Below are 23080 nucleotides of genomic sequence, written 5' to 3'. Positions count from 1 at the left end.
CCATATACTCCCGGTTCCCACATACCCACAACCTCCCCTACAATGGATATTATGCACCAGAGTGATACATTTGTTACAATCGATTAACCAACACTGACACTTCACTGTCACTCACAACTTGTGGTTTAAAAACCAGTGTATTTTTAATTCTTGATTTTTTCAACCAACAGTAATACATCAGTTTGTAACACTAAAATCTTTACTTTTGAAACTGCAGAAGAAATGAATTCTTGCAGGTAGATTATATGTCATGAATTAAGAGCATATTTGTACACAACTGATTTTAGTGACACACATATAGTAACCTTTTCTCAGAACTGAAACTTAATCTTAGATTGAAGAAATATAAAACGTCAACTTCCAGAAGCGAGGATGAAGGGTCCTATTCTATTTTTCCCTCTCAGTATGAGGATTTGGTTAAAATTTCCATTTGAGACTGTGCATGCATGCGTGCTTAGTCGCTCAGTCGTGTCCGACTCTGTGAGCCCATCAACTGTAGGCTGCCAGGCTCCTCAGTGCATGGATTCTGCAGGCAAGGATACTGGAGTGGGTAGCTGTTCTCCTCTCCAGGGGATCTTCCTGACTCAGGACATGAACCCAGATCTCCTGCATCACAGGCGGATTCTTTACCATCTAAGCTACCAGGAAAGTCCATATATACCTGATGTCAAACATCAGGGTGAGGATTTCAATATTCAGTCACTGAGCTGTTTCAGAATATTTGAATAGAGGGCATTATGTAACCCTATGTTTAAATGGTTTTATGTTGTCCTCTTTCCATCTAGAAATTTGGGCTACTATGTAAATTTTTGTCTTAAGAATATCTTTATATAAAATTGAGCAATAGTTACTTCATTAACAAAGTTTAATGAGGATTATAATGCCTAGGTCCTTTGAAATAATTTGGAGAGACTAATTCAATATAAAAAGACTGCTTTTGCTTTGAAAACACACACACACACACTGAATTTTAACATGTTTTTCATAGAAAGTGACTCTGATTGTCTACTTTTAGGTGGGTGGCAGACTTATCAGGTATGGAACCAGTATTGTAATTATTCTAACTTTAACTGGACACATTTTTCAGCTGGAAAGTATTTTTCTACTGTTCCTAAAACTACTTTAAAAATTGGCAGGTATCCTTTTAAAGGCCATTTCTATTGTCACATTTTGTCTACCTCACAGAAACTTCTCGGGGAAGACAATGGCACCCCACTCCAGTACTCTTGTCTGGAAAATCCCATGGACGGAGGAGCCTGGTAGGCTGCAGTTCATGGGTTGCTACGAGTCAGACACGACTGAGCGACTTCACTTTCACGTGTTGGAGAAGGAAATGGCAACCCACTCGTGTTCTTGCCTGGAGAATCCCAGGGACGGCGGAGCCTGGTGGGCTGCTGTCTATGGGGTCACAGAGTCGGACACGACTGAAGCAACTTAGCAGCAGCAGCAGCAGAAACTTCTATCTGAACTATAAGATTTATTAGGACACTGTACAATATGATGCACTGAGGATTATGGCTAGCAAATAATTGGAAGAAATTTTAAAAATTATTAAAAACAATTATCTTCAGGGGACCAGGAATAATTTAAGTTCTCACCGCACTTGTGAAACCCAGTACCTGTTGTTATAAGTAGATAATTAAATTCTTCAATTTAATATATTCAACTTGCTAACAGTTAAAACTGAAAGCAGATTCTTCAATCCATGGAGATGGTACATTTCTTTTCAGCATTACTACTCAATTAAAAGACCACTTGTTGGAGAAATGATGTACTCATTTGGATATCAGCAAGATAAAGATTCAGTCTTGAGGGTCTATCTGAGTCTAAGTCTCTAACTTGCCGGGGGGGCCACACACCACAACTGCTTTAGACTGAACACAACTTGCCTGAACTCAGCACCATCCACAGCACACACATTTGAAATAAAAAATATTTGTTGGGGCTTTGAAAATGAGGGCATAACAAGCACAGACAAGTTGTTCACAGGACTGAAATCATATTAACAGTGTTACAAAATAAAATTATGTCACTGATGAATAATCTGATTTTCAAACAGGATTTAAAAATACTGCAAAAATGTTCACATATTTATATACATTAAGTTTATGAGGCTGACTGAAGACTGCAACAATTATATCATTACTATCCTCTTACATGTTAGTGTTTTTTGTCTTTTAAAGTGCTTGCAATTGTATTTCATTGCATTTTCACAAGAACCCACTATAAAGCAGGTAATGAAGATTTATATTATCTTCTTTGTTCATGAAGAAATTTTAGTTTTCTAAAACCCAGTGAGCAAAATAGGCCCCATTGTAAATTGGTGGCAAAGCTGTTCTATGTAATGTGGATAAGAATCATTCAGATCTGAGCCAATACATGGACTTTTCTTGACATAGAATTATTTTAGTTGACTTCTACAGATAGGCCTATATTTATATTTGTTGAAATGAGTTTTAGTTGAGGCCTCTCTTACACTGGAAGACAAGCAATTTTTTTAAAAACGGGAAACCATGAATAGACAAGAAATATTTAATCAACAAAACAGTCCAAGGCATTTGGCTACTTAGGAAAAAACCAGAAATTTTATACTTAAAGGCATTACCATTATAGTTAAAAGAGCTTTAAAATAATGTTATATATTCAAAGCATTATTATAACACTGAGCCTAAATAGTTAACAGTTTACTGGATCAGATATAAGATACTGTAAGTAACCATGACTGAATTTTCATGGTAGATTTAAAACTGGATATAACATTATGATATTAAAAATAGTGTTTGGATAAGATACTGGATAAGAAAATTAGTGCTGCAGACCACACCCATCAATGAAATCTCCTCAAATCCTTTTTGCAGGTAGGCAGAGAATCTTAAATAAAACACTAACCTGTATCACCTCTGTTCTGAAATATAGTCATGGCCTCAAGATTTAACGCACACACACCCCTCATGAAAGCTTTCTTCATGGAGTCTTCAAAGTGTTCTTTTTCATGCTGCATCCTTTGGGTCTCAGCTTTTGCATTTTCCAAAGCTCCAGTTAACTAAAATCAGGAGGATTTTTAAGAAGAAGAAAAAAAACTGAGCTACAAGGAAGAATATCATTTATTGTTTTAAAAAAGAGACTTATACTGTGAAGTTATTTTCGTACGAAATACTAAAATCACTTTAGCATATACTTCTTCCACTGAGTCTCAAATTATTTTAAGTGTCTCCATCAACACAACATTTTCATTCCTAACTATAAGGTCAAGGTTTAAACAAAGGGAATTTCATACTGGCTTCAATCAGGACTGGTGTATTCTAATTATACAAAAGGCTGTTATTTCTTACCATATACTTTTCTGTTGGACAGTAAAATATCCTGCCAGCAACAGTAACTGATTTCTTTTCTTTTTTTTAAGCTAAGTGTTATCTATAGAGTTTAAAGTGCAAAGTGGCATTAGGTACAACACCTACCCACAGACCAAATCTAAAGGGACTACATTTTTTTTGCATGTCATTGTCAGTCACAGAATGTTATTTGCATAATAAAACTTTAAGAATTTAGTACTATAATGATGAAAAAAATTTTCCTTTTAATATTTGATTTCAAGAGGCCTGCATTCTTCAACATGGTGCTTATTTTCATTTTGTGTCTCAAATGTTTTCACTTGGAAACAATGTTATATTACTGTTATAAGTCTAAATAACTTCAATTTATATACAACTGCTTTATATCAAGCTTATAAAAACATCACTTATTTAAAATAACATAAGGATAAACTTTTTTTTTAAATTAACTTATTTAATTGGAGGCTAATTACTTTACAATTGGAGAAGTAAATGGCAACCCACTCCGGTATTCTTGCCTGGAGAATCCCACGGATGCAGGAGCCTAGCAGGCTACAGTCCGTGAGGTTGCAGAGTCGGACACGACTAAGTGACTTCACTTTCTACTTTATAATACTGTGGCGGTTCCTGACATACACTGATGTACATCTGCCACGGGTGTAAACATTTTTGTTTTTAGTCTTCATTTTTAGCTAAATAAAGGCCAGAAGAAGCCTAATAAAGTACGCTTTCTTAGAGAGGTAATGATCTGTGGGTGATTTACACTTCCCAGAGAAATGTACATACAAGAGATTTACACAGGTCTGGAGGTCAAAGTTACAACTGGTTAAAAGAATAAAGAAGTCTGTACGTCTGACTTAGCGCTGCTCCTTCCCAACAATCTATCTGAACCCACACCACAGTGAATGAAACTGGAGAAACAGGTTCCTTCGCCAGTGAGTGATGGCTACCCAACTTTCAAATTTTTCCTTAAAAAGGAGAAAATAAAGCAAAAAACCGTCTACCAGAGCAACTTTGGCTTCATAGTCATTGGAAATCTGGACACAGACTTCTTCAGCTCTGGCTTGACAAGCGCGTTCCACCACCTCTTTCCACTGCTTCTGTGCTACGGCCCGCCAGCCTCTCCAGACTTTCTTCAGTAAAGTTCGCCGAAAATGCTGGTCAGCTAGTTTACTTTCATAAACCTGAATGAACGTAATACACAAACTCAAAACACAGTGGACTGGTAAATATACTGGCAGTAGCAATACAAAACAGCCCTGTGGGGTAAGCAGGGTACATGCGTTACCATTTCATACCATGTACTCATGTTCTTCTCATGTGCAGATGGGAGGACAGGCTTAGAGAGGTTAAGCGACAAGCCTAGGTCACAGAGGCAGAGAGTGAAAAGCCAGCCTTGCCTCATTCCAGAGTCTAAGCTCTTATCCATTACATCATGGCTTTATGCAACTCATCAAGGAAGGGGAGAAACAAAAAACCAGAAGGAAGAAAATGAGTGGCTTGCCCATGCTATCCTGGTTATGAATCTGATGACCTTCAGGCTGAGAACAGGACTAGAAGCTGGATGGCAGAAAGGGTGGTGGTGTGGCTCAAGATAGCCCTTTCTCTCCAGCTTGGCGGCCACCATAAGCAGATGAGTTTACACACTCTGCCATCATATTTTACAGCAAACTTTTGCCATCATATTTTATAGCAGATTGATCCTAGTAGGAACACATGCTATGCTTCTATCAAAGAATTTAAAGACCTGCCTCTTGAGAAATCTGTTTGCAGGTCAGGAAGCAACAGTTATAACTGGACATGGAATAACAGACTGGTTCCAAATAGGAAAAGGAGTACGTCAAGGCTGTATATTGTCACCCTGCTTATTTAACTTATACGCAGTGTACATCATGAGAAACACTGGACTGGAAGAAACAAGCTGGAATCAAGATTGCTGGGAGAAATATCAATAACCTCAGATATGCAGATGACACCACCCTTGTGGCAGGAAGTGAAGAAGAACTAAAAAGCCTCTTGATGAAAGTGAAAGAGGGGAGTGAAAAAGTTGGCTTAAAGCTCAACATTCAGAAAACGAAGATCATGGCATCCAGTCCCATCACTTCATGGTAAATAGATGGGGAAACAGTGGAAACAGTGTCAGACTTTATTTTTAGGGCCCCAAAATCACTGCAGATGGTGACCACAGCCATGAAATTAAAAGACACTTACTCCTTGGAAGAAAAGTTATGACCAATCTAGACAGCATATTTAAAAGCAGAGACATTACTTTGCCGACTAAGGTCCATCTAGTCAAGGCTATGGTTTTTCCTGTGGTCATGTATGGATGTGAGAGTTGGACTGTGAAGAAGGCTGAGCCCCGAAGAATTGATGCTTTTGAACTGTGGTGTTGGAGAAGACTCTTGAGAGTCCCTTGGACTGCAAGGAGATCCAACCAGCCAATTCTGAAAGAGATCAGCCCTGGGATTTCTTTGGAAGGAATGATGCTAAAGCTGAAACTCCAGTACTTTGGCCACCTCATGTGAAGAGTTGACTCATTGGAAAAGACTCTGATGTTGGGAGGGATTGGGGGCAGGAGGAAAAGGGGATGACAGAGGATGAGATGGCTGGATGGCATCACTGACTTGATAAACATCAATCTGAGTGAACTCCGGGAGTTGGTGATGGACAGGGAGGTCTAGCGTGCTGCGATTCATGGGGTCGCAAAGAGTCGGACATGACTGAGGGACTGAACTGAACTGAACTGAAGAAGCAGTTCCAATTTCTAATTTTCTTAAAAAAATTTTTTATTCAAAAAGTGATGGCAACTTAAACTCTTTCAACTAACATTTAAATATAATATATTATTATTATGTCACCCAATAAATAACCTTCCAAATATGACTCAATTTTAAATATGGTTAATGTAGATTTAATCTACTGGGAAATAAAGGAAAGCACTAAGAAGCACTCTTAAAGGAGAAATCGTACTCCATGACAGTAACAGCCTTTTCCTTTAGTTCCTCTTGGAACCAAATGCATAAAGATTACTCCGTGACTCACATGATTATCATAAATAACATATATATATACGTATGTATCTCCATCCCCTACATTCTTGAGTCTTTGTCTTCTTGTGAGATACATATATACTTTCATACTTTTCTACTTCTGATACAATAATCTACTATTCTCAATTTATATTTACACTGATATACTTAATTAAGTTAATTAAAATTTAATAAATTAATTAAAATTTAACATAGTCAATTAAAATAAAACATATTCAAGTTTAAATTATATATAAACTAAGAACAATTTTTAAAAATCTTTATGGACATGGATTTTTAAAATTCTTATTGAGGCAAATTACACAACAAACATTTATGGAACTTTATAATGTATAAATATAGTACTGCCTCTTTAAAGATGATACATTCAGGCATTTTAGAAGTAGAAACAATATAGGAAGCTTATGATATGATAAAGATGATAAATTCATGTAATTAAATCTGAGGTTGAATTAGTTAAAGGGGTTCCATAACCAGGACATTTGTAATTTAGATACACTCTGTATTTAACCTACCATGAGGCAGAAAATGTATATCAACAAGTCTACAAAATACAAGCAAGTATTTTTTTTCCAAACCACACTAACATCAAGTTTAAAGAGTAACATTAAATTAATTAATTTTGACTTATTAAAAAACAAGTCTTTCTCTGACTTGAACGAGAGTTCTAATACGTGATTCTAAATGCTTCTGAGTTCAGAAGTCTAATAAGTATCAATCAGCTTTTGTTTTTCACACTTACATCCTGCCTTGATTTGACGTGGTTGATTCGCCAGTGGAAGAATGTTCTCATCAACTCTATCCTTTCCTTTTGCTTGCCTATGGCATGAGACAAGCTAGAAATCACCTGTAAACAGCAATGAGTAAAATGATTTTTTCATATATCAAAAAATGCTAGAAAGAATACTTATGGATCATTACTGTATTTATCCAGGTAACCTCATTATCTTTAAAGAGACCAAAACACTTCCCCATGTGAATACACTACTTATCAATGAATGAAGGGGAACAAAAGAGGAAAGAAATATTCATTATTGTATACAATGAATACAATATTCATTGTATCCTGGTAATAATCAATAAAATATTATGTGTATGAAAATTAATATGATCACTGGCATTTAATTCAAGAAAAATCATCATACATTGGAGAGTTTTGTTACGTATACAAAATATTTTTATTCACTAGACTTGAGGGCAGAGACCAGTTTTAAAATATATTTCTAGTCCCTAAGTACCTTTAATAGGTTGGATCAGAAGTCCCTCAATAACTGTTAAATGATTTTCTGGATTCAACAAACTTATAAAAGTAATAATTAATAGTTACATTTTGATGTACTTTTTCAGTGATAGTATTCCTGTTCTTTTAAAAAAAAAAAATCTATGAAGGCTTTTAAATCCTGAGATAATATTCTCCCTTATAAAGAACTGAAAAATGAAATATATATCTAAAATGGGCCCATTAAAAGAGATTTAGTAAATTAGGCATATTTGCTGAGAGATATTTATTCTGGTTCTTTAAATAATTTCCAAAAGTGGAAAAGGGCAGGAATTCTAAGATACTAGTAATATTCTATTAAGCTGTGTAGTGGCACATAGCTGTTCACTTTGTTTTCAAAAACTAGATATGCATGTATACTCTTTTTGTGTGATACACTCTGAAACAAAAAAAAATTAATAAAATATTTTAAAACTGTCAAGGACAGAGTTTTGAGGGTAATATAGAAAATGACTGACATTAGTATCATTGTTTCAAAAAAGCAAGTTATGTAAAATGACTGATTCTACACTGTACCCTATGACACTAAATAACCACAATCTTATCTAGTTCACTAAAACAGTGAGGGCTGCATCTGCAGACAAGTAGCTGAAGTGTCTGCTGTTCTCTGAAAGCCACCATCCTCCTGGGGGAGCTATAGGTTTGCTTTGTTCAAGGTGCTGTTGGGAAGCCCCAGATTAGCACAGACTTGAACCCTACTCTCAAGTTCTTTAAGAGACTAACAGAAAGCAAAACAAACAGTGCTCTTGTGCTTATCAACATAATGAAGAAAGGACTTCATGAATGAATAAAGACATATCACAGATAGAACGTGGGATATCCATACCCTCCAAAAGGATGGTTTAAAATGTGGGTAATGCTGGATCCCTGACATTCTCTTCAGGGCAGTGTTCCCACACTCCATACAGCACTCTTCGAGCACACTGAACGTGGTGGCCAAGATGAAATGGCACGATCCTAGCACATTTAATATGAAGAATAAATCTTATTTCCATGCATCTACTTTTCTACTAGTTTCTGCAGTGATCTTCCCTTTGTATCTTGTACGATCTAAACACTCAGTTCCTGGCATTTATTACCTAACAAGACATTTACTGACTCTCACTTAAAAAGCAGTATGAAAAAGAAGACCTCATCTTTTCTCCCAATGGAGACCTCATAGGTTTTCTGCAGCTCCTTCAAGCTGTTGATCTGGCTGCTCAGTTGTTTTAAATCTGCTGCATGTTTCTCTCTCTCTTTTTTCATTTCCATTCGGTGCCAGTCAATAAAATTCAGTCTCCATTTACTTAGTTCAGATATGATGTTTGTCTGAAAAATAAACATGCTGACAATTAAGTGCTCCTTAATGCTGCTTCATAAAATGACACTGAAGTTAAGAAAAAAAAATTAAAAGCTCAAAACAAGCATTCAACATAAGAGCTATTAAAAAAAAAATCCACTAATGAAAACATTTACATATTAAGCAAGCCACAGCTCTTCTTAGTTCCCACATCATACTAAGTACATACTTTTTTCTCCCATTTGGTTACTTTTATGAAATCTTGGATGGCATCACTGACTCAATGGACATGAGTTTGGGTAAACTCTGGGAGTTGGTGATGGACAGGGAGGCCCTGGTGTGCTGTGGTCCATGGGGTCGCAAAGAGTCGGACACGACTGAGCGACTGAACTGAACTGTCATTAAAATTTTTGAGGTCTCATTCATTAATAAATAGGACAAATAAAGTCAAGGACTTAAATATCCATATTTAGGTGAATGAGAGAAAAAGGAAATGCAGGACGATGGCTGAGGTCAAGCCACTGGACTGGGATGGTATTTAGACAGAGATGAACAGTGGAAACCATCAGAGTTGATGCTTTCTTCCTCCAAATCATTCATCACAATCGGCACCTTACAATGAATTACTAAGACTGATCGCTTTTTACCCTACTGACTGGCATAAGTAAAAAGACCAAATAATCATGTTATCAAAAAACAGCAGGGATAACAGTAGGGTTAACTGATCACGTGACAGTCTTTAAATGGTTGGTGGTGTACGACCTCAATGGACTTACACCATGGTTAGAAGCATGAAACCTGTTCCATGGAGAAAACTTATACTAAAAGATTACTTCTAGAATTTAAGGTTTCAAATATTGGAGAAAATACAGATGCCACAAAACTCTGATGATCATAATTTCTCCGTGTATGTGAATCCTCAGTTTAGTTTTCTCAAACTATGTTTCAGAAGAAACTGTCATTTTCGCCACTATATTTTAAGCTACAGAAAGACTGCCGTTTCTGGAATACTTTGTTTTACTTAGGGATCACTAACATCACCAAAATAAAAATGAATTCTTATCAATTTATCAGTTATACCCTGTGGTTGCTATAAGTGGCTATAAAATGAATTAAATGTTGCTAAGATTGGGTCTTATGCTTCATATGAAATGAGACAATTCCACTAGTCATAGGTATGATGTGGGAAAGTTTCAACAAGTGTCTCTCTCAGTCACACATAGGCTGAGCCATTCAAAATATTGGAGAAGTTCAGGGGAATATGCAGATCTGTTTCAGCAACTATTTAAAACTGTGCTATTCCAAGTATGGGTTCTGAACCGTCACCTGGGAGCCTGTTAGGCAGTGTTCCATCTTGAACCAGGACTGACTAAGAAGTTGCAGTTTATCGGAATCCCCAGGTGATTCATATGGACAGTAACAACTGAGAAGCACAGATTTACAACACTGGAGTGACCTTTGGCAACTACAGTTTGTTTCGTTTTGAACTTTTTAATTCAAAGAAAAGAAGAATGAACAGTGGACTCGAGCAAAACTGCTACATTACATATTAAACAACTGGAATACCTTAAGACTTGAACTCCAGAGATCAAGCACATTTTCCATCTTTTGAAGGTTTTCATCAGAAATAAGAAAATCAGTCACAATTATTTCATGGAAATCCACAGGACTGGAATTAGACCCTGGTGAGGAAGAGTCAACTAAAAGATTTGAGCTGAAAAAATCCATGACCGGGTGAGGCGGCTTCCTTGGGGATGCTGCTGCTGGTGATGACCCTAGAAGAAAAGAAAAGTTGGAGTAATCTAATCTGCACTCTAATCCAGCAGTTTTAAGAAAAAATGCCACACATTATAATGCATTAAATCTGTCTTAAGTGTACTGAGCATCTTATACAATTATTTTTAAAAGTACTGCTTAACAAATTACACAGTAGCATTTAAAAATCCTTGCAGTAAGTAATATGCTGAAATTATTCCCCTCACTACCTGGATAATATTCACCAAAGCACAAAATGTTGTATATTAACAAAAAAAGCTAAGGAAAAGTCATACCATCTGTCTTTGAATGACCTGAAGTATTTACATCACATCCTTTTCCAACTTCCATCCTTGTTTCTCTCACTGCAGGGCTATTTCCTGATGAAAAGAAAGAGGTTTTTCTTTTAATTAAACCTAATCAGTCTTCACCATCTCCCAGAGCTTGCTCAAACTCATGTTCATTGAGTTAGTGATGCCATCCAACCATCTCATCCTCTGTCATCCCCATTCCTCCTGCCTTCAATCTTTGTCAGCATCAGGGTCTTTTCTAATGAGTTGGCTCTTCACATCAGGTGGCCAAAGTACTGGAGCTTCAGTTTCAGCATCAGTCCTTCTAATGAATATTCAGGATTGATTTCTTTTAGGATTGACTGGTCTGGTCTCCTTGGAAGTCCAAGGGACTCTCAAGAGTCTTCTCCAACACCACAGTTTTAAAAGCATCAATTCTTTGGCGTTCAGCTTTCTTTATAGTCCAACTCTTACATCTATCATGACCACTGGAAAAACCACAGCTTTGACTATACTGTACATGCTAGAAAAGACCAGCATTCTTAGGTCCCAAAGACTGCCTGCATGTGTGCATGTGGACTCAGTCATATTCAGCTCTTTGCAACCCCATGGACTGCAGCCTGCAAGGGTCCTCTGTCCATGGGATTTCTCAACCAAGAACATGGCAGTGGGTTGTAATTCCCTCCTTCAGGGGATTTCCCGACCCAGGGATTGAACTCATGTCTCCTGCATGGGCAGGCAAATTCTTTTGCCACTGAGCCACCTGGAAAGCCCCAAGTGATTGCTGTAGGAGAGTATTTGGGTTTGGGTTTGCTCAGTAAAAAATGCATGTAATTGAAACATGGTCAAGATCACTCATAGAGAATGAATAAATCCAAGGGTCATATCTCTTGAAGATCAACAAAATTTGGGCAGAAACTGTTCAGTGCTAGTATGTTTCAGTGTTAGAAGAAATACACATGTTTTGAGGTTCTGGTCCTGTTTGCTGATCCGGTGCTGCAAGCTGAGAAGCAATGAAACTCCACGTCTACAGAGCGAGAGGAGCGACAGACAGCAGGGCTGTGGCCCCCGAGGCGCCCGAGAGCCTGCGGCTGAGCTGGCTGCGCTGCGTGCTCGGAGGAGGGTCTTTGGGGTTTACCTGCTGCTATTAACTGCCCATTATCGGGGCCGGTTCAGGAGGATAGTCTGTGCCCCTTGCAAGAACACTCATTTTGAGCGAGCTGTTTGGGATCTTGTATTGAATAAGGAACAGATAGTAAAAGGAGCTTCATCCTCCTTTCTTCACCTTTCACTCACTCATCTATCAATACAAATCCTGGTTTGTATTAGATCTCAGCTCTGTTAGTAACACAGTTCCCAGGTGGGTTCGGCTTTGTGGTGACAATCCAGACAGTCCTCCAGGACCAGATAAATACTGCTGACAAAGTCCGAGCATGTGGTCATGAACTTAAGGGGTTCTGAGGGCTATCTATGGACTATCTCTAATGTGGGGGCCTGGGCATTTCATTTCCAGTGTTTCTCGGCATAAAACCATTGTACTGAAAGAGATGCGACACACTACACTAAGAGGCCTGTAATTGCTACAGTGTTTGCTTTAATTTTATGATTTTTCATAAAATAGTCAAACGAAGTTCAAACAAAAATTCAAGTGTCATATAAGAGCCAAGAAAAACCTTAAAATGTAAACTCTCCCCCAGATGACAGACATACACTGTCGATTGAGAAGAAGCACTAGAGAAGTATTTTCACTATTATAAATCAACAGAATTTAAAAGCTCATAGCATCTTAAATTAAGGGACATCTCGAAAAGTATACATAACCTGGACTTTGAAGAATATCATCAATTATAGCAGGAATTTTAATATCTGGCACTGCTTCTCCCTTTGAATGAGGCGGTTGTGAAGCACCTGCTTCAATATTTGGAGTCACTATAGCATAACGAAGCAGTTCTTCATACTCTTCCTACGAAAAGCCAACAAAAAATAATGCATTATATCCCTGTCACAATGGACATTCTGGTAAAGGAATGGTCACAAAGATGTTCTCTACTTCAGTTTCCAAAACAGTATGCCCAAACAATAGAAAGGAATGTGTACTTGGGACTTATGTTTTTCATTCATCATTTACTTACTCTCTTGTAGTAAGTGAAATTTCTTGAAAACAAGCAAGAAATTCAACAAACAGACCTACCCCAGTTTCTTCTGGTGATAATGCTTTAGTACCCACATTCCTTCAGCATGTCAATTTAGAGCAGTGACACAAAGATTACCTGGGGCATTTTCCTGAAGCTGTCAGCATCTACAACACAGAAGGGCCTTCTCTCAACTGGCAACTGCTTGCAAGGGAGAAAAAGACCCAGTCATGCCTGTTTGGAATTTAGTTCCATGACGCTGTTCCCAAAGACTCTACAGTGGGAAGGTCTAGGGATGAAAAGTAGTTTTGGCTCTTGTTGCCTCCTGCCCCACCCAATTCTACCAGCACCTTGAGCCTCTTTTCATATATAAGCATGGAAAGAGTGTAAGAGAAATACTGGAAGAGAAAGAATAATAAAGTGAAAAAGAGAACACGAATGCCAACCTGTTCAATTCTACCTGCTGGCAACATGGCACATGAGAAAAGAGGATTAAAAAGTGGCAGGTCACCAAGGGTAGGCATTACAGGAATATTCCTCAAGGTTAAAACAAAAAGGAATTCCCTGATACAGATAGATAGATATTTGTTTAGCCAAATCAAAAAAATTCTCTCAGTACTGGAACTTAGTCTCTGTTCAAAAGGGGCTGGTCAGTGAGGCAACATATAGTCCTATTAAGGACTTCTAAGAGTCTTTTAAAAAATTAATTAATTTATTTTGGTCTTAGCTGTGGCACACAGGATTTTTAGTTGCACATGCAGCTAGCTGAAGTCCCTCTAAGAGTCTTATGGCATGGACCTAGAGAACGTCTTTGCATTAAGAATTGGGGGACGGTTTAAAAGCACATGAAGTGTCTTACTCTAAACTATTATTTAATATTAATTTTTCTCCATAAAAAGTTCAGATATAGAAAATTCCATTATCATCATTTCATTAGTCGTAAGTGTCTTATTATTTGATTCACCATCAGGATAAAGAGTTAAGTGATGCTCCAAATTACCTCCTTGGAATGTCACAGTAAATATGTGTTGAACTGAATTAACAAAGATTGTCTAAAGCAAAGAAAGAGCCCTAACTTTAAAAAGAACATTACGATACAGTATAGGTGTTTGAAAATTAGCAACCCGTATTGTTTCCCTATGGGTGTCTGTGAGTAAGAATATTTAACTAAACACACCTAAGTATTTTGCTATCATTAACTTTTTAGAATCTACTTCTTCTGGAGGCAGTAACAACTAGATAGCCACATCAGCTCTGCTCAGTTAGGTTATTACCACAGGAATAAACTGTGCCTCAAGGAATGGAGGCGACGGGACGGTCAATGACTTTAACTTGTGGCTTCCCTAGTTTGACCTCAGAAAAGGGAGAAAGATCCAAACACATATTTCTAAGTTCCCACAACAATCAGTGTGAGTTAAAGGGGATGTAAATATGTATACATTAATAACATTCAATATATGTATATATTTTAACTTACTTCAAGGGAAAAAATGGAAAAATTAGTCATTAAAAAAGTTATTTACATTTCATATATGCAGACACAGGCCAAATGGGTTATTTTTTAGTTTAGGATAAAAATAAATAATACCATCTTTCTTTTACCATCTTTCGTACCTTTTTTAAAAATTGGAGTATAATTTATTTTTCTGAATTTATTTATTTTTAACTGAAGGTTAACTGATTTACAGTATTATGTTGGTTTCTGCCAAACATCAACAGGAATCAGCCACAGGTATACCCAGGTCCCCTCCCTCGTAAACCTCCTTCCCACCTCCCTCCCCATCCCACCTCTCGAGGTTGTTTCAGAGCCCCAATCTGAGCTCCTGAGTCATACAGCAAACTCCCATTTGGCTATCTATTATACATGTGGTAACGTACATTTCCATGGTACTCTTTCATACAACCCACCCTCTCCTTCCTTCCCTGCCCCAACCCCGTGTCCCTAAGTCTGCTCTCTGTGTCTGTGTCTAAAATTGGAGTACAACTGCTTTACAATGTTGTGTTAGTTTCTGCTGTACAGAAACATGGATCAGCCACAGGTATACATACATCCCCTCCCTCTTGAGCCTCCCTCCCACCCCACCCCTCTATTCCACACCTCTAGGTCATCACAGAGCACTGAGTTGAGCTTAGCAATATCTTCTTAATTGTCAAAGATAACCTGCCTTAAGGTAAAAAAGAACCCTAAAGTAATGACCAAAACTTGTAATTCTGCCTCCCCCCTCCATCGCTGGACTGATGTGACCCTATAATAGAGCTGAACCCATGCGTACCAAGTGTGGTCAGGGCAACTGGCTGATACTTTGGAGTTGTGATTAGAGGAAATGGTAAATGAATAAGTACTACGGATGCTGCCCATCCTTCAGCATTTATCATCATTGGTCTTATGAAGCATTCACATGTTGGAAAGAGTAATAAAAATGCCCTTATGGGGAACATTGATTTATGAGGGGCTTTTGTACTAACTGTCTGGTGTTAAATATTTACTATATATGTCAAAGTATATAGTTACTTTCTGTTATTTTAGACATTATTTTGGGCATTTATATTTTTAAATGTTTCCAGTAATGGGAATATGGGCAGGCTTTCAACTGTTGTCAAGGACCAGTAGGGTCATTAAGTTGAGGGTCACTAAAAACAGAATCTCAGTTAGGGTGGCATTCTAAGCACAGGTAACCAAGAACACAAAATGATTTCTGGCATGTCTAGAAGATTCTTTCCCCTCCATCACTTAAAATTCTACTCCAGAGATTTCTTTTGACATAAAGCTTTGTTTCTTGACAAAAACGACAACACGAGATCTTATAAGGTATTCATATTATAAGGTCTTCTAAGGGTTCTGGACCCAACAATTACACAGTGTGACTTGTAAGCAATTCTCTGACACCACTTGGGTGTCTCAATTCTGACACTTTCCAGCAGAGCTGGTGTCAGATTCCGCAGGTTGAGGGTTAGTCCCATGACTGCCCTACCTGCCCCACACTTCAGATGCCAGTTCAAGGCCAGATTATCATCTGTGCTTCAGACCAACCAGCTACAGACCAGAGGTTCCAAAGACCCCCTCCGTGGGTTTGACTCATTTGCTAGAGGGTTCACAGAACTCAGAGAAACATAATACTAGATCGCCAGTTTATTATAAAAGGCTGTACTCCAGGAACAGCCAGAGGGAAGGGATATACAGGGCAAGGTTTGGGGAAGGGGCGTGGTGCTTCCATGCCCTCTCCTGACAGGCCAGTCACCCCGCACTTCCATGCGTTCTCCAACGGGAAGTTCCCCAAACCCAGTCCTTTCGGGTTTTTACAGGACTTTATTAATAGGCACAATTGATTAAATCAATGACCACTGGTGACTGATTCAACTTCCAGGCCCTCTTCCCTCCCTCAAGGTGGGGGAGTGTGTGTGACAGGAAATTTCCAACCAGCTAATCACGTGGTTGGCCTTCTCCTGGCAACCAGTCTTCATCCTTGGGTGAAGTCCAAAAGTCACGTCATCAATGTAACAAAAGATACCTTCATTTCCTCACTAGATAGGAAATTCCAATATTTTTAGGAGCTCTGTGCCAGAAATGTGATGAAGACCAAATATTTTTTTATAAATCACAGCATCCCTGGTATGCCTAAGTTAAATCATTCTCTTTTGAACAAGTTGGAATACGGAAAAAAAGAAGGATGCAGTAAAGCACTGTCACCTAAAAAGAAAGCACGAAATGGGAGAGACACCATTCCAAGGGAAGGCAAGGATGAGACACCTACGTCACAATTCCAGACCACTTTTACCCTAGTAAAAACTCACGGATACTTTTCCAATATCTTCCCAATTCCTAAACCTGTAACTTCAATTAAAGGAACACATTTGTTTCATAAAATATTTCCCTAAAGCTTCTGTCATCTTCTAGGGTGTCAAACGCCACTTACTCTACTCAGGCATAAACATACCATCCAGCTTTCCCCCTCTTAAGAGGGAGAAAACCCAAAACAGACCATGTCAGTATTCTCCCATTTAAAATCTACTCTAGAAATCTTAATCCATATGTTTGATGATAAAACATTTATAATTAACAGGAATTTAAAACATTTCATATAAAAGCCACACCTTGCACAGTCGGTGTTCTTGTCACTGCCCAGGTCCTGGGCACCAGAGGGTGCTCAATGGGGCTGCACCAGGGGCCAGAACCAAGAGTGGAACACTGGGGAGTCTAGGGCTCCAGAACTCTGGACAGTTTCCACATCAGACTGATTTGCATTAAAGTGAAAGCAACATTCATGAGAGAAAGCTACAAAGAGAAAATTTCAACATAAAAAGTGTTTCTTCAGATTTTCAGCTTCTCCTCTCATTGTATTGTTTGGAGCTTTGATACAGAGAATGCTAGAAGAGTTCATGATTATTTTCTGAAAGGTTAATTAAAACAGTGCAAGGTATTTTTCCAAGTGTGTAAAATAATTCCCAACGTTTGATATTATTATAATTTTACATACATTATAAACAAATTATACTTATAAATGTAAATGGCAAGAATGAATGAGAAATGCATTCCTAGTTTTTCCTCATACTGTCATGTATTTGAAATAAGAAAGTCATAGTAAATTTAGACATGTCTTCCTACCTGAAGATCTGAGGAGACAGGACTGCCTCGGTCGGAGTCTTTTGGCAAAACTGGAGGTGAGCATATCTCTCCGTCTGATGACATTATGTATAAATACTATAAAACAGTAAAAGCTAACTTTAGTTTACTTTTTTGCAATATTTAAACTAAAATAAAATGCTTTCTAAGTATGTGTGTGTGTGTGTGTAATAACATCCTATCCTGGAAACAATAATTATTCAACATGTTAAAATCATTCAACATACTGAACACCCACAGACAAAAATCACTGGGTAAGAAAAAAATACTCAGCTCCCAAGTAGTGAGTTTATGATGTGGTCAAGGAGATGAGGTAAATACATGAAAAGACTCAAGGAAAATGGAAGTTCCTCAGAAACAGCCACAGCGGGGGCTGTGAAGCATCAGAGAGTGTGACTGCTGTTCAACAACGCATGAGCGCCTGGATGCTGTGTCTCCTCCTATGAGACACTGAACCCAGAGAGAATGAATGATTTGTGTAAATTCTCTGTTTGGGGGACTGACCTTTTGGGAATACTCTTTTAAGAAAAGCAAGATTATACAGAACAACACATTCTAATACCATGCAAAGAAACACTGTTTAAGATCTTAACCAAAAAATAAGTAACAATATAAGTACTTTTAGTGACAAGTACATAAATTACTTAAGAGGCAAATAGTGACTATTCAAAATGATCTGAATACCAGTTATATGTAAGACTTGGGGAGAAAGGTAAAATGAAGACGTCCTTGTCATCAAGGACTTTGCAATCTACAAGAAGGGCTAGACATGCATATACTGCTGCTGCTGCTAAGTCGCGTCAGTTGTGTCCAACTCTGTGCGACCCCATAGACGGCAGCCCATCAGGCTCCTCTGTCCCTGCGATTCTCCAGATAAGAACACTGGAGTGGGTTGCCATTTCCTTCTCCAACACATGAAAGTAAAAGGTGAAAGTGAAGTTGCTCAGTCGTGTCCGACTCTTAGTGACCCCATGGACTGCAGCCTACCAGGCTCCTCCATCCATGGGACTTTCCAGGCAAGAGTACTGGAGTGGGGTCATTGCCTTCTCCGCTTTGAGCAGCAGTATGATTTTAAGGATGTTGTAAATTTAATTACTTTTGAAAGAAGTGCTGTTAAATGCTAAAACAACAGAGGCACAAAGTAGAACGGTTGGAGTAGCCTTTTTCATGGGGTAGGATGGTGAGCGTATGAAGAAATGGGAACAGCTGACTGGGGTGTTGAGACCTGAATGACAGATAAAAGATTAAAGGATATGTGAGGCAACAGTGCAGCATAAGCAAAGACAAAGAGATGTAGACATATATGCCAGGAACTGCAAGTATTTTGTGAGGCTGGAGCAAAGGGTTTAGCTAAGGATGAAACAGGCAAGGTAAGGAGCTGCCAGATCATGGAAGATCACAATTACATCATGTTAAAAAGTTTCTTTTTTCTAGGAGAAGTTATTAAAGTCTTAATTAAACAAGTGATAACATGACCAGGCTTGTCTTTTAGAAAGATCACTCTGGCAGCTTTCAGGAGGGATTTGAGAGGTGGGATCCTAAAGAGAGAGCAACTGAGAGCCAACTGCAGTAGTGCAAGACATATATGTTCCTTCTGGCAGTAATCCGAGGAGATAAATGGGGTCAGAGGTATGACTAAGTTGAGTTGTGGCAGTAGAAATTCGAGACTGTGATCAATAATCGGTTAAGGGGTTAAAGGGAAGAATTGCTGGTCCGGCCCAGATTTCTGGCTGGCAACAATGGATGGTAGTGATACTCCCCAAGGCAATGAATACAGGAAGATGAGTAGGCTGGGGGAAGGGTAATATGGTCTCATTATCAGCCTTACTGGGGTGAGGTGACTCTAAGGCACTGAAGTAAGGCTGCAGGTACACAGTATCTGGCCATGCCAGTTATTCGATGCACAACTCCAAATACTGCCATTCACAATGGCTACAAGGTGAAAGGTGCTTCTTGGAGTTAAGCAAAGTGGGAGCCCTGCACTGGAGGTAAAGGTTTGGAAATTCATTTTGAGGAATCAGCATAATGGGAACTGCTGACAAAAGGGAGAGGTTAAGATCACCTAGGAAAAGAAGTGTGAGTTCTTATTCTGAGGTCCCTAGACCCAAACCATGTGCAGTATTTTTAGCGCATGCATATTTTTTCTAGGAAGAGGCTCCTCATCTTCCAATATGTGTCCAGAGGGTACTAAAGCCTTAGTAAAGTTAAGGACCACTACTGTAGCTAGGATGGGCTTCCCTTGTTTCCTTGTGGTTCACTAGGTAAAGAATCCACCTGAAATGCAGAAGACACTGGTTCAATCCCTGGGTCGGGAAGATGCCTGGAGAAGGAAATGGCAACCCACTCCAGTATTCTTGTCTGGAAAATTCCATGGACAGAGGAGCCTGGCAGGCTACAGTCCATGGGGTCGCGAGAGTGGGACATGACTTAGTGATTACACCACCACCACTGTAACAAGAGCAAGGTTAAAATCAGAACGGCTAATATTTAAAGGGTAAGTGAAGAGGAACCAAAAATGATAGGAAAGCAAGTCAGAACAGTAGAACCCTGAGAACAGCATCACAAAAACTGCCAGGAGGCAATGGTCAGAGACGGATGCCAAAGGAAGATGAGAATCTGACAGAATCCCTTGAGTCTGGTAATCAGAAGTTGCTGGGGCATTTGCCTGAACAGTTTCAGTGGAAAGTAGAACAAGTCTTAATCAAGTAGGCTGAAAATTACCAGATGAAGAAATCGAAGGAGAAAGGGCAGATCCAGGTAGAAGCGCAGTATTAGAATGGAAACAGAGATTGAGGCTAGACTATGGAAAGGAAATTTTAACTGTATTCAACGAGCATTACTGTGTAGACACAAGATAAATAAACTAAATCTCAGCATGAGTGACTTTAGTTAAGCCAATTAGGGAGGATAAAATAAGCACATGCATCTGCAGCAAGGAAGGCTGCTTTAAGGGACTCAAATCCACCACTGCGGTAACTCTGTCCTTTCTATTTCCATTCACGTCTTCCTTTAGGATGTGTTTGAAGACTGGTAAAAAGAGGGGCTGGGATTGGGGGTACCGGTAATAAGGGGGCTGGGATTGGGGGTACACAAATAAGCTGAAAAACATGGTCACATCTCAAAAAGAGTTTCTTAATATATATATCCTGCAGACAAAAAAAGAATAGTGTACTTTTAGAAAATATGGTATAAATCTTCCATCTGTCCTGCTTTGATGACATCAAAGCATGACAATTTATCTAAAACCCTACAACAGCAGCATTTCCTTATTGTTTCCAGTTCTGAGACAAAGGACAAAAATGAAACTTGCTTTGATGGAAAGCAGATGCACATCAGATAATCAAATTTTCAGAATTCTCTAACCCAAGAGCTCAGAAATCACGAGATAAAAAGTTCTGAGCGCTTGTCTATGGCCAAAGAAGTCAAATCAGATCTTGGTAATTACCTGGCTGTTACTGGAAGCGGGGTCCAGGAATTCAAGTTAATCCCCAAGAGGCACTGGAAGAGTGAATTAACCTGCGAGCTGGCAGCTGAGTGACGTTCCTGCGGCCTTGACCTGTCCTAATTGCAGGCAAGGAGAGGGGGTGCGCCAGCCCCTCCCCACGCCACGGACTACAGAGAGAGGAAAAGGCAGCTGCGAGCAAGCACAGGGCTACAAGTTCTCTTACCCCTGTGCCACATCAAATTGTTACTTAAAAACAACAAAGGGTCACACACGGTCATTTTACCTCATATATCTTAAATGGCTCGAACCTACAGCTGCAATTCCCTCATTACACTTCAGGCAACTTTCCTTCCTGCCCTCCATTCCCCGACACCGAGGAGGGGAAACCTCTCGATCTAGCCGTCCTGCAGAGCAGCTCAAGGGCCCTACTTTCCGGAAGACGCCCCCAACCCCTTCCCGTCCGATCCCCAGGGGCTGCAACCCCGGCCGAGGCTATTTAAATACCACTCCGGAGCCTCCGCCAGGGGCGCCGCTTACCCACTGCCGAGGCTCTCTGCAAACCCCCAACTCTACCCTCCGCGTCTTCTCCCCTCGTCGCCGCTGCAACAGCAGGTCCAGCAGCTTCCCCAGCAGCAACCTGACAGTTTCAAACTGCAAAGAGGAAGTAAAGACGGCCCCGGGCATTGGCCACCAGCTTCAGCAACCTGCCGTCCCATTGGTCCGCGCATCGGGGGCGGGGCTCCGGACCGGGGAAGGGCGAAGCCGGAATGAAGTTGCTTCGGGAGAGCAGGAGCTTGGCTAAGGCTGGTTCGGAGAGGGCGGAGTCTTAGGTAGCAGTGCAGTTCTGGCCTGCGGGTTATCAGGCAACCCTGAGAACTGATTTGGTTAGACTGCCAAGCAGGACTGAAGTCAGCTAGAGCGGAATACTGTTGTCTTTTCGACAATACCCGTAGTCTATGCGTGTGGTCCTCAGGCATATGAATTGTCTCCTTCCTCGGGTGCCCCACGACAGAATCACTATCCCCGCCACCTGCTGATTACTTCAGTCTTGAGTAAGACTGAATTTTTAACGAAGACCAACAGTGATTATGATCGCAAGGGTCTGTGGACCACACTTTACGAAACTGCTAGACTAGGTTATATTGATGACTTCAAACGTGTCAGATTGCAAGGCAAGCCCTTCTGGCGAAGCGAGTGTTGCCCTTACTGCTAAGTCACTTCAGTTGTGTCCGACTCTGTGCGACCCCATAGACGGCAGCCCACCAGGCTCCCCCGTCCCTGGGATTCTCCAAGCAAGAACACTGGAGTGGGCTGCCATTTCCTTCTCCAATGTATGAAAGTGAAAAGTGAAAGTGAAGTCGCTCAGTCGTGTCCGACTCTTGGCGACCCCATGGACTGCAGCCCACCAGGCTCCTCCGTCCATGGGATTTTCCAGGCAAGAGTACTGGAGTGGGGTGCCATTGCCTTCTCCAGTGTTGCCCTTAGAGTCATTGTTAAGTACATCCTGGTTGTATCACCTACTTACTGTCACCTTGGATAATGCTATCCACATATAGGGTTGTAGGGGAATTAGATGACCAATTATATTATATTTAAAATACCTATCACGCAAACATCAAAAAACTAGCCTTTCAGCTTGTATTGGCACAACGGCTAGAGGTACGTTAGGATCCACATGGCAAAGGGAATGTTCCAATCTGAAGAGCAAATAATGAGATCCTGGTGAAGGTTCAGGCTCCTTGTAGTACCTAGAGGATGAGGCATCCGTTTCTTTTTCTGTAGATAGCAGTGGCATAACCTGGATCTCACCTACTTACCTGTGAGTAGAAGCAGACTTCTATTTATGCAAGCAATGAAATAAGAAGAGCACCAGCAGTTTCTTTGGCACAAGCTATAT

At 39.7% G+C, this 23080-nt stretch overlaps 1 protein-coding gene across 2 annotated transcripts in view; it reads right to left on the bottom strand.

The window, feature by feature from the left end:
* POC5 (POC5 centriolar protein) overlaps positions 1–21820 on the bottom strand; it is a 29698-nt gene extending 7878 nt beyond the window's left edge. For both annotated transcript variants that reach the window (XM_068965903.1, XM_068965904.1), the window contains exons 1-9: positions 21721–21820; positions 17721–17816; positions 12807–12948; positions 10992–11075; positions 10507–10715; positions 8793–8969; positions 7125–7229; positions 4337–4516; positions 2890–3043 (exon numbers count right to left, since the gene is read on the bottom strand). In XM_068965903.1, coding sequence (XP_068822004.1) covers positions 2890–3043; positions 4337–4516; positions 7125–7229; positions 8793–8969; positions 10507–10715; positions 10992–11075; positions 12807–12948; positions 17721–17804 — 1135 coding nt within the window. In that variant the 5' untranslated portion in view covers positions 17805–17816; positions 21721–21820. The remainder of the gene's footprint in view (positions 1–2889; positions 3044–4336; positions 4517–7124; positions 7230–8792; positions 8970–10506; positions 10716–10991; positions 11076–12806; positions 12949–17720; positions 17817–21720) is intronic.
* Between the last annotated feature and the right edge of the window lie 1260 nt (positions 21821–23080).

This window comes from Capricornis sumatraensis, chromosome 2, assembly GCF_032405125.1.
Source record: "Capricornis sumatraensis isolate serow.1 chromosome 2, serow.2, whole genome shotgun sequence".
NCBI lineage: Eukaryota > Metazoa > Chordata > Mammalia > Artiodactyla > Bovidae > Capricornis > Capricornis sumatraensis.
This window is presented reverse-complemented; position numbering and strand designations above follow the sequence as displayed.